The sequence below is a fragment of the Panthera uncia genome (genome assembly GCF_023721935.1).
Source record: "Panthera uncia isolate 11264 chromosome A3 unlocalized genomic scaffold, Puncia_PCG_1.0 HiC_scaffold_11, whole genome shotgun sequence".
In the NCBI taxonomy this organism is placed as follows: domain Eukaryota; kingdom Metazoa; phylum Chordata; class Mammalia; order Carnivora; family Felidae; genus Panthera; species Panthera uncia.
In genome coordinates, this window is record NW_026057578.1 from 56332753 (window position 1) to 56345696 (window position 12944).

Sequence of the window (12944 nt, forward strand, 5' to 3'; positions counted from 1 at the left end):
CAACTGAGCCACCCAGGTACCCCACTTGTATGTTTCTGAAGAGTGGCCAATTCTCTAAATTTCCATTCCCAGATTAGGAGACTTCTTCTGTAATCTGAACTGCTTATTGGAGTTAAACAAATAAAAATAATGTTGCAAAGTTCTTGGCCCCTGTTCTATCTCCACATGTGAACTTAAAACGTATGGATTCAGTTGCAGAAAAATACGGTCCAAATTATAACTGCATATTCTCAATAAAGACTTTGCCAGATAGGAAAGCATACTCCACTAATCAGTGTCAAGCATTAGCAGTGACAAAGGACAATTAAAAAGCTTTCTCTGTATTGATTAAAGCCAGGTCTCGTGGTGACTCAGGGTACACTGCATGTTCTCAGAATAAAGTACTCACTCATGTGAGGTAAATTAATTATTCCAGGGCATGAATTACTATATAATGGATTGCCTCTTCTACAAAACCTGACAACCGAGAGAGAGAGAGAGAGAGAGAGAGAGTTTGACATATGAGAAAATGCAAGCAAAATTTGTTTTTAAAGAAGGATCCGAGTCTAAGAACGGAACAATCTTTCTTCAAATACCAAAGAAAAGCAAACTTAAACTATTGCAAATGTCTGGTTATTCGTGTAGTCTTGCCCATTTCGTGTATTTTCCACGTCTTTTGTTTCTTCTCCTTTATAGGCTTTCAACTCAGGTCAACTAACATTTATAGGTCACTCACTGAGTGAGGGTTGATTTTGTGGAGAGAACATATAAAGAATCATTATCAATAGTATAGTGACATACAAGGCATCAAGGGACCCATGGAGTCCACTGACTCTAGTTGGGGAGTGTTGGCAAAGGCCTTGCGTTTCTTTCATAAAAATATAGCTTCTCTGTAATGACTAGAAAGCCTGGGACAAACATAAATGGCTGGGCCCCATCCCAGACCTATACAGATTCAGAATCTCTAGCTGGGGCCTGGGATTCTGTAGACATGTAAGACAACTTTCCAGGTGATTCCTAAATACATCAAAGTTTGAGGAAAGCAGGAGGGGTTACAGGCGGAGGGTTCAGTCGAGTAAGAATGAACGAGAAAAAGCATTTAAACTTGAATCATTTTATTTACAGTGTTATTGGAGAGTGAAAATAAGGGCCAACATGAGATGTATGGACTGAATTAAACCTCACCACCTATTCTCTCCTTCCTTTCTCCCAATTTCCATTACTCGGTTCTGGGTGTAGGTTCTATCTTCTCTTGCCTGGAGGACGGCACACATTCTTGTCCTGGCAAGCCTCCACCTAGGCACCTTCACTCTGCTGCCAGAAGCTGTTCCCTCTCCTCCCACCCAGAATGCGAATCCTCTGCCCCGGGGGGGGGGGGGCATCCAGTGAGCCTGAGGCCATGACTGCCTGCCAGCTTTCACCCCAGAGTGCTATGAAAATACTACTAGTTTGATGTGTGATGGCCTAAGAAAGCTTTGGAGGCACTCCAGTCTTCACTATGAAACAGAAACACAATTGCGTCACCTCTTTGCTCAAAGCTTCCAAAGGTTCCCAACTGCCTACAGCACAAAGCAGGGTGAGACCAAGCACCTACCGCCTTTCTCATCACCCCGGGGTTCCATTCCCTGGAGGCAGCAAAGCTTTTCGCCTTGGAGCTCTCTGCTGCGCATCACCCTTGGCACATAATGCCCTTCTCTTCATCACTGAGGCCTCACCTCAATACGTCACCAGTCCAACCCTCACTATACTACAAAGGACTGAGCTTTCCTGGATAACTTGTGGTCAACACAGACCGAGAGGCAGGTCGCACTGGAATTAAGTTTAACTTCACGACACCTTCGTCCGGTACTTCTCCCACCACAGGGCTGGTCATGTGACACAGTCTGATCCAATCATGGTCCTTGCTTTGAAATGTCTTCTAACAGGAGCTGGCAGAGTAGAACTCCCTGAACGCTTTAGTGACAAGAGTCGCAGAGCAATAAAGCCCGATCTGTCTGTAACCCCTGCTTGATGCTTTAGAGATGGCTAGCCTATCAGAAGGAAGCCATCACACAGAGTAAGATGAAAAAGAGAGAGAGGGGCTTCTGGCCTGGGGTCCCATCAACCCAAAGCAAATCTACACCTGCCCTCATCAAGAGGTGATTTACAAGAACCTCTATTCAAATAAATCTGGTTTGATTTTGGGTTTCACTGGGTGACCAATAATCTGGTTTGATCTGGGTTTCCCTTGCTCACACAGAGCCTCCCTCTACTGTCTGAGCTGGGCTCCTGCTTACAAGGACCCCAAGTGACTCTATTTACCTTAAATAGCCGGGGATTAACTGCGAGGGTGCATGTGGGAAAAAGATTCTTGGCCACTTTTCCAGATCCCCTGGAATCAAACGCCCTCATGTCTGACTGGCATAAAGGAAGTGGCAACAGAGGGACAGGGCACACTGACAGAAAATACTAGAGCATCAAGAGGAGCTACTCACAGCTGCCCCATGCCAAGGGCACCAAGAGAGGAAGTCTCTGGGTTCATTTCAGGCTAGCTTCCTCCCCCACACAGCCAACTGCTAAGTAGTACACTAAGGTTTGGGGCGCCTGGGTGGCTTGGTCTGTTAAGCGTCCGACTTCGGCTCAGGTCATGATCTCACGGTCCGTGAGTTCGAGCCCCGCGTCGGGCTCTGTGCTGACAGCTCAGAGCCTGGAGCCTGCTTCAGATTCTGTGTCTCCCTCTCTCTCTGCCCCTCCCCTGTTCATGCTCTGTCTCTCTCTGTCTCAAAAATAAATAAACGTTAAAAAAAAAATTAAAAAAAAAAAAAAAAGAAGTACACTGAGGTTTGTTAAAGCAAGGTGAAAGAGAAACAGGTTTTCCTTAGGGCACCTGTCCTGTTCTTGAAAGAGCAAATGTTGACCCCCATTGCTGAATTCCCTCATGAAGGGAACGGGACATTGATTCGAGCCATGTGGCCAAAGGCTGGTGTCCTACTCAGAAGTACTAGCTGGGAAGTAACTGCATGCTTTCCTTCAGCATCAGTTTGCTGCAACATTTTCATTTTTCATTAAAACAGAGAAGGCAATTGCTTCTCAGCAATTATACAACATTTACGTTTCTGATTTATCATCTTACATTTACATTTTGGCCTACATATTACTAGAAAACAATTTTAGGGGCGCCTGGGTGGCTCAGTCGGTTAAGCGTCTGACTTCGGCTCGGGTCATGATCTCACGGTTGGTGAGTTCGAGCCTCGCATCAGGCTCTGTGCTGACAGCTCGGAGCCTGGAGCCTGCCTCGGATTCTGTGTCTCCTCCTCTCTCTGTCCCTCCCATGCTCATGCTCTGTCTCTCTCTGTCTCTTAATAATATATAAACTTAAAAAAAATAATAATAATTTTAGCCTTACTATTGCAATTTACTTATACCTGAGAATATGGAAGCGGAAAGCACCACGTGAAGTAGCGAGCTCTGGACCAAGAGTAACCCAGCGATGTGGTGCTGTGATTGTTTTGACATAAACACAAACAAGACTTAAAGAGTCCAAAGAGCAAAGTGACAGTAACCCCAGTACTACCCGATCACTGGTTATTATCGAGAACCTCTATTCATCAGAGATCTCAGGGAATGGGGTTCTTAATTCAGGAGCCAACTGTTAAAGTTTCATGTAATGTAAATAAATGTAGCAGGCAAACACCAACCACGTTCCCTAAAATAAAGATGTGTGAAAACAACACGCCTAAAGGAGCCACCAAAGCCCTCCAGTGAGGAAGGCAGGCCTCAAATTCTATCACTCTATTCAGTTGCTCTCAAAAGAGAAATCCATAAAGTGCACTTCACAAAACGAAACACACTTATGGTGACATTCACTGTGACCCCTCTTTTTTAATTTTTATACTCTTTTCAGGAACTGCCACGAAATATTCCCCTGGGCCACTTGCTGCATTCTTACCCTCCCTGAACATGCCGAATGACAAACTGTGTGACCAAAATCATATACCACTCTTGTAGTTGAGAACTCATGGCCTCTATGAATGATATTCCCCATACAGATGATTATGATAATGTTTTTAATGTTTCTACGTATAAGAAGATGAGGCGTGAAAACACATTATTCTGAACACTGAATTTTACAATTTCAGTTTGTGAAAAACATAAAGTACCCAACCCCAGGGAATCTGTTTTAATGGACTTCGCTCATTCCTAGAGCGATAACAACTTTTTCTCAGGAACAGTCACTCCCCTTGGCCATGTTTTGAAGAGTTTATTCAAAGCCTCTAAATGTGGACCTTAGGGTAACAATTTTCCTTTCCTCACAGGGGCTTTAAGTTGACTTCTTAATCATCACAAGCCACCTCAGGAGAACCCTCTGCCCTCTCTTCTGTTATTCCTCTCTTGCTTTCTGACCTTCCTTGCTCTCAAAGAAATCTTCTTTATAAACAGCATGATTTATAAACATCCATGAAGGGAATGCATTTCCATTCTGTTTCTTACCTCCATCTTTTCTTGCCCTGTTTTTTTTTTTTTTATTCTACTGTATCAGACGGAAGAAAAATATATTTCAACGTCTTCAAATATCCAAACAGCAAAAACTAATGGCGAGCACTAGAGAACACTGTTACCTAATAGAAATATAATGCGAGCTTAAATTTCCTAGTAGCCATGATTAAAACTGTAAAACGAAGGGCGCCTGGGTAGCTCTGTCAGTTGAGAGTCAGACTTCAGCTCAGGTCATGATCCCACCATTCGTGAGTTCGAGCCCCACATCAGGCTCCCTGCTGTCAGCGCAGAGCCTGCTTTGGATCCTCTGTCCCCCTCTCTCTCTGCCCCCTCCCCCACTCGTGTGCATGCTCTCTCTCTCTCAAAAATAAATATTTTAAAAATGCAAAAAGAAATCGGTGCGATTAATTTTCATAATATATTGATTTCACTCAACAATTATTTATATTATTTATTGTTGCTTCAAGCTGAAATCAATATACAAATCATTAATGAGAGTTTCTACAATTTTTTTTCCACTAAATTTTAAAAATCTGGTGTCTAGTTTAAACTTAGAGCACATCTCAATTTAGACTAGCCACATTTTAAGTGCTCAAAAAGCCACATGTGGCTGGTGGTCACCACACTGGACAGCACTCAGGGAAAATGTGACAGCCCACTGGTTCTGCCCCTTCTTCTGAAAAACCAAGCAAACTCTGCAGTTCGTCAGTTTGACTCTGTTTTGTGAAACAGTTTAAACTATAAAAATAAATCCAAGCAATTTCATGAAGCACTTACACTACTCTGGATAAATACTGCACGATCTCACTCATGTGTGGAATTGAAAAAAAAAAAAAAACCAAGGTCATAGAAACTGAGAGCAGACTAGTAGTTAGCAGGAGTGGAGAGCAGAGGGGGTGGGGAGCAGGTGGAGGGAGTGAGGGAAATGGGTGATGGTGGCCAAAGGGTACAAACTTCCCTTATAAGATGAGTAAGTTAGGGGATCTAGCGTACAGCAGGGTGACTGTAGCCAGACCTTGCTTATTTAGAATAAGTTTTTTCTAATGTTTATTTTCGAGAGACAGAATGCAAGCAGGGGACGGGCAGAGGGAGGAAGGGAGACACAGAATCCAAAGCAGGCTCCAGGCTCTGAGCTATCGGCACAGAGCCCTAAGTGGGGCGCGAACCCACGGACCACAAGATCATGACCTGAGCCGAAGTCAGACGCTTAACCGACCGAGCCACCCAGGCGCTGCAGAATGAGTCTCTGTCCGTCTCTATACTCCGAAATGTTAGAGGGATGCAAGATGGAAAGTGCTATGGAACAACACAACTTAAGGAGGAGGCAGACATGCGTTGCAGTATGCACGCATGGGAGCCACAGGGCACCGGGACCTGGGGCTGTCCTTAGAGCATCCCCTACCCATTCTTTACTTGTGATGCTTCAAGAGCTCCAGCTGGCCTGCACTGAAACCAATAACTGACTCAAAGTGCCGGCTGTAGGATGAAGTCAATTCTTAAAGGCCATTTCTTCTTTGAGTGTGCGCAGGGAAAGGTATGAGCGCTGGGATGGGAGTGGATTTGAAGTTCAAACTAGAAATAAGCTGATGTGATCTGCTTGCTCTCTGTTTAGACAGGCTTTAAGACCAAATGGATTTGCATGGAGGCCAGGCCGGAGGGTGTGTAATAACAGATTACTTGGGGGCACTATTTATCCTGGTTGCATTATCCAGATTGATTTATTAAAGCTCCAAGTCACCTTCTTACACTAAGGAAAACATTCACTAACATGAGACAAGTCTAGGAAAATTAATAAAAGGAGCTTGTCTTCCACATACATACAAATATATGTATATACGTACATATGTAAGGTTTTATGAATGTCCTGCAATGTCAAGAGTTCATTTTTGCCCCATATTTGGAGAAGAGCAGAATACATGAATATTCTGCAAGCAGGAACATTCTGGCACACTGGCCTATGATTCCATATGACTGTATCTTAAAGAGACGGTCTTCTAAATGCTACCAATGGTAGGCTGGTCAAGAGAAACCAGGACAGTCGCTATAAAATGGCAAACAAAGGCATGCTTTCCTATTTTTCTCAATGTTTGAAAAAAATGACAATTACCAACTCATACACAGAGAAATGAGGAGAGAAAAAACGGCCTTCACATCTTCAGCAATGACTCCTCAGTCCAGCTAGCTTGGCCCACTCCTAGACTTCATTTCTGAGCTTATCATTCTGGAAATTCCCTGTTAAAGTCTCACTTAAAAATTGTCATACAAATGTGCAGTTTTTTTAAGTGTATACTGGGACATATGCTGGACTGGCCTGGTAACTGGAGTCCAAGGGTCCAGGACCAGCTTACAAAGACTCACCTGCAGCCATGTTTTTTCACCACCTGAGTCTCAGTTTACTCATTCATAAGACAGGACTTATATTTACTATTGCCTACAGTCTGCCACAATGCTGCTAGAATGAGTGAAACAACAAATGGAAAACGTTAAAAAAAATTTTTTAAATGTTTATTTTTGAGAGAGACACACACAGAGTGTGAGCAGGAGAGGGTCAGAGACAGAGGGAGACACAGAAACCGTAGCAGGCTCCAAGCTCTGAGCTGTCAGCACAGAGCCAGATGTGGGGCTTGAACTCATGAATGGTGAGATCAGACCCAAGCCGAAGTTGGACGCTTACCCGACGGAGCCACCCAGGTGCCCCCAAATGGAAAACATTTTAAGTACCCTCAAGAGAAGGAAGACTAAGGAATTATGAATCCATGAAAGAAAAAATCAACTAAGAAATACTGGGTGCTTATTCTCCTATCTGAAGGAGGATTTAGCCATTTTTTGAAATTCCTGGAGCACCTCAAAGAGAAACCAGCACTTCCCCGCAGGCTGCAAGCTGCTGTGGAGACTAACATCCCTTCCTTTGTGACTGTGTGTTTTTAGCATCTCATGGACTGGAGCACGGGGGACGTGGCGGGCACGAGGTGAGGACCGAAAGAGGTGCTTGATGTCCACAGGAAGAGAACAAAGTCCTACTTCAGTTCACTTCTTTGTGGATCTGATCTGTGGAATCATCTTACACATCCGTTTGTGTCTTTGGATAAGGGGAAGGGGACAACATGGAATTGTCAGTGTCTTATCTCTGAGCATTTTTCTGAACATAAAGCCCAAAACATACAAACCAAGACACGCATTTCTAAAGCCAATAGCTATTCCGCTTCCTCTATATGCCCTACCATGCTGCTGTGATTCTCAAAGGTGTCCAGTGCTCCTGAGACATGAAATTCCCAGTTCAAGGGACTACGGATACTTCCTCTTAACTTTAGCTGCAGTGCTGTGGAGCTGCCTATGAAACACACACGCACGTGCACTTTTCCTACTGCAACAATCTGTTCCGGTGTAGAAATGAACAAGAGAATATTAGGAAAGAAGGAATTTCATTTACCCTCCTAGGGGTTGCAGCGAAAACCCTCCCGAACACACAGGAAGACAGGACTATCATTAATTGCTTAACATTAAATTAGCTTCATGAAAGTATGAAGAGACCACAAAGGGGAAACCAGACCTAGGGATGCCTAGAAATCAGTTCTCCAAATAGCTTCTGTCAGACAGAGGAGGAGAAGGCAGATAGAACTCCACCTCGTGTTATTTCACGTACTTGTTGTCAGTGAAAATCAGATATCTCCACAATTCCATGACAAAACAAACAGCTGCAAGGGGAGCTTTTGAATGCCCATGGTACATCACTCCCAACATCTCTCCAAAGAAACCAAGGTGCTGAATTCCTATCCAGGGCCTTCCTACCTAAAAGACTGACTGCATTTTGAGCTCAGACCCAAGTCTTCTGTTCTGTGGAAGGATGTTTCTTTTTAATCAAACTTTTGTGTTAACTTCCTGCTCACCGAGTGATCTCAATCTTGGACAGGCTGCTGCCTAACAGCCCACCCAAGACAAAGTGCAAGCACAGAGGGTTACAGCATCTGGAAGGCAATCAGAAGGGGAAGGAAGAGAAAGGAGAGATAGATGGAAGGAAGGGAGAGAGGGAGAGAGGGAGGAAACCAGGCGAAACTCAAGCAGGACAGATGCACTTTGCTACACTGTGTTACAGATACTGACAGGGGCTTTAACCTTCCTCTCTGCTCCCCAGCTGCCTAACCTCAGTGCCTATTTTCCTTTCTACGTGGCTGCGCACTTCTCTCAAGAAAACAGGGGAAATCACTGAGCATGCTCAGCATGTCACATGCCTTCACTCCCATTAACCTTAAAATTTGTTTTTAAATGGCAGAAGAGTGCAATTAGCATGAAGTATGATGGGAATTCTTAAACTCCGTGCAATTTAAATGCAGGAAAAAAAATCCCTAGTTCTATAGAAGCAGCACACATGGATATGCAATTTTAACTGCATCATTAGAGGGGATCCCCTGGACCGACGTCCCAAGGTAAGGGTAGTACTTACAATGGGGAAGAGCACACAGTGCACTTTTCAAAGGGGCGACACGCACACCTTGGATGTACACCATACAGAAGCATCACGCATGGGCGAGTCCTGAATAGCATACTAATACCCCACATTAGAAAACAGGGTGGTCCTTCTGAAAACAAACACACTCCAACATCAATCTGTCACTTCATTGGCTATCATAGGGTAACGGGTGTGTATGGTAATTCCAGATCCAAAAATGTTTAAATCTCCTGCCATGTCTTATTTAACAGTTAACTTATTATGTTAGTGCACTACACGCAATGACAAAATTTGTTTAAATGTAATAAAGGACCTTTCTGTACAGTAAGCTGTTTCCACACTGAAGCTGGAAACAGAGGTGATGTTTTTCCTCCACCAACAAACCATGCAGAGGATTCCCTGTGCTATCTCCCAGGGATATGTGGCCCTATTTGTCCCTGATTTCCTAATTCCCAGAGCAAGTAAACCCCTAATCGCATCTTCGCAGGAGGTCGGGACCTTGGTGGAGAACCAACCAACCACCGTGGACCCTGGGCCTCACGGACATTTCTAGGCAAGATGCACCAGGACCCCAACCCCTTGCAACACGTCAACTATCCCCCCAGCACCCTGGATCTTCCCATCTCAGTCCCTGCCAATGTCAAACATATTTAGATAATTGTGTGGGTGTTCTAGAACTTTCACTTGTGCACGTGGGCAAACGATATTCAAGGTTCTGACACAAACTGCTGTTAGCACACTGTTGGGATACTAGACACAGAGTTCCACCCCCATCATTCTTTAGAGACCTTGTAACTAGCTGATCACACACTTTCAATGACACTGGTCAAAGAACAGTGAGGAAACTGGAAGTCATACAAATGATATGAATAGCAACCAGGAAGATACAGAACATTTCATTACTGGGTCAAACTGGATTAATATGTTGCTTTATTTAGGCTCTCTGTGAAACAGAAAACCACACAACCTTTAACTCATGGCTTGCATTATAATGGATTCCACTCTCCTCGGGGAGAGGCACCTGACTTCTTCCACCACAAACCTAGTCTGCTTCCAATATAGCAGCGGTGATAGGAGGTGAAAAACAAACAGTCCTTAATCAAAGCAACATCTAAATCCGGCTGCAAGATGAAACTTCAAGAACCAGTCTCGGGTCTACAAACCTCAAAATGTAGCAGGGCCAAGCACAGAGCCCAGCACATGTCTAGCTATAAATAAGTATTTATCAAAATGAAACCATATAGAGCCATTCCATTACTAAGCATTTCTCACCAACCCTATACAGGGGTGTGACCATAGTAGGCTTGTTTTTGGAAATTACAAAAATATCCACACTCAACAGGGAGCCTCCTTCAAAGTGACCCTGTGAAGGCTAGAACCTGATCCAAACACCACCCTTCTCTAGCCCGCATGCAAGGCTTCTTGAGAAAAGTCCTTCAGAATTTGTCGGTGAATGATACACCAACTGTATCTTTAATAAAGAACTTCTTGCTTTATACATTTCTTGCCTTATAAACATACCTCTTTTTTAAAAAGCTAAGCTAAAATGACCTGATTACATGCTTTCCACATTGAATTTTGCTTTGAATGACTTAAACCTATTACTTCAAATCGAATGGAGCACGCAAAGTGAAAGTTCCCTCCTGCCAATACCATTCGTATGAATATACATACGCAATTCCAGAACTCCAGATGCAGTTTGGGCAATCTGACCTTGCTGGAGTAAGTTTAGAGCCTCCCACGTGGACAACCTCTGAGTGAGCATCAAACTGGGAAAATTCTTGGTGCTTGACAATCAACCCCAACAGTTTATTGTCATGTTTCATATGAGACCCAAAAGAGAATTCTTTAGTCGTTTTCCATTCTAGCACCAGATCGCTTTAGTATAAAATTGGCTGAATTTCTTCATTTCTTTGAAACTAAGAGTAAGGAGACTCTATTTTTAATCTTTCTGGAAAGAATTTAAGGAACCCTGTTTTATAAAATGGATTCAACCTTTGCCTCTTGGCTTAGAATACATAAATTTAATGAAACTTCATCAGTAAGTGCTTTTAACAAAGAGTTAAATACTTACGCCATGATACCTGAGAGGTGAAACATTTCGGCTGTTATATAGGACAAATAACTGTACAGGAAGACAAAGAGTGGTTCAATCACCCGGATGTTATGCGTGAACCGAGTAGTAAATGCCGCTATAAATCCCAGGAAGATGCCAATCAACACCCCACCAATTCCCACAACAAAGAAGTTTGCAATTCCAGCAAACACGTCAATGGTCTCAATGGTTTTCATCTGGCAAAAAGACTTGAACAAGTTGTACAGGACCTGTGGGAGAAAGAGAGCGCATGGTCAAGACCCTTCCAACTTCCCCGTTTAACTGCAGCCACAGAAAAATCCACCTGGCCTTGCAACAAGGACATTCCTTCTATGTACCAAAGTTGCTGACCAGTGGCAATAACTATATTTCTCTATGTCATGTTTTAATATTGTGTTGAATAGCTTTGAACAGAAAGCCATGTAAAAGTGTATTGTCAGGAAAGAGATTTCTAAAAGTGAGGGAGAGGAGACTTCACAATTATGATGTGACTTGCTCCTAAAATGTTATTTTTTAAGATACCATCTAAAAGATAATTTTATGAGATGTGGTTGCCATCCAAGAGGCTCTGCTTGTATTACCGATGCTGGACAAGTAGTACGTCACAGAGAAAGCTTGTCCGTGTTGCTGTGAATTTAGTTACTTTGTGAGGCTCTCTGGTGAAGCCCTGCCCTGGAAGGGGCCCCACCCAGCAGTCCAGGTACCCCATCTAAAGGTATCTTCCTCCCAGGGCACTGAGGTCCTCCCTTCTCACCCCTCCTCCTCACCCCGCCCACACATGCACATCAGCTAGAGGAGACCCAAAGGAACTTTCTTGAAGTCAAGAGGCACCTGTGTCATGTGTGTGTGTGTGTGCGTGTGTGTGTGCACACTGTAATTTCATATATATTTTATCCCTTTTCTAAAGTAATGAGCTTACCCAGTTACTTGGCTTCTGAAAAATCCAGTCTTTACATAGTCTCAGTTTAATTAAGCTTCAAAAATGCCAGGCACTTCATGTCTGCTAGGGAATATGCTTGCAAACATGTTTCTAAGGGTCACTGGGCCAAATGAAACAGGAAGTGATGGCTTACGCCCTGCCACACTTTTTACAAAGCCAGCAAGTAAAATACTCCAGCAGGTGCCCTGCTTCTTTTCATTGCGTTATTTACAGCCAGAATCTCCAGGGAAGCTGGCTGTCAGGACATTGGGATGAAGGCCTTTTACAGTGCAGGCCGTACTATCCCCTTATTTGGTTTCTGAGAAGCTAAAATTGAACCCATTTGTCCATGGTCACACAAAATGTCACAGGCAATATGAGAATCTAGGTCTTCTGACCTTCCTGGTAAGTTTTTCAAGCTTCAACCATGGGAGAGTGAGTCAAGTTCTGACCCAGCGAACCAGAGTGTGATCTGGAAAAAAGTCTATTCCACTCTTCACCTCACTTAAGGTCCTTTTTTAGTCTACCGTGTTACAGGTTTTGTGTAATTTTTCCCTCTTTTCCGCTGGATCATACACTCCTTGTGGTCAGGGTTCATTCCTTATTATAATTTGCTTCTTCCATGCTGCCTGGAGGGGGACAATAAATGTCTGCTGGTTTTGAAGAAAGCAGATTACTAAGAAATTAGGAGCTTTGCTCATTCACAGGTATGACACTCAAGAGCATTTGGTCTTGGACCACCAAGAAATGACTTGAGTAAGAAGAAAAAAAAAAAAGCAACTTATGCCCCCAAAGATTTGAATATGTAGAGTATCATCATTTGCTGAAAAAGAAACTGACTTCAAGCAGTGGCTGCTTCCTACTTTCAACCAGAGGCTTGCTGCATACAGGATTCCATCAGCATCAACATGCCACGGTTGCTTCCTGAGGCAGGTTCAGAGATGTGCTATATATACCCCATGTCTCCAAACAGCCAAGACTGAAGGGTGACGGTCACCTGCTTCCTGAGGAGAGAGGTAGGTTTCCTG

The 12944-nt window shown here is 43.6% G+C and overlaps 1 protein-coding gene across 1 annotated transcript in view; it reads right to left on the reverse strand.

The window, feature by feature from the left end:
* SLC9A2 (solute carrier family 9 member A2) overlaps positions 1-12944 on the reverse strand; it is a 98672-nt gene that overhangs the window by 40583 nt on the left and 45145 nt on the right. The window contains exon 3 of the mRNA XM_049651258.1: positions 10977-11227. Within this exon, the coding sequence (XP_049507215.1) occupies positions 10977-11227 (251 nt within the window). The remainder of the gene's footprint in view (positions 1-10976; positions 11228-12944) is intronic.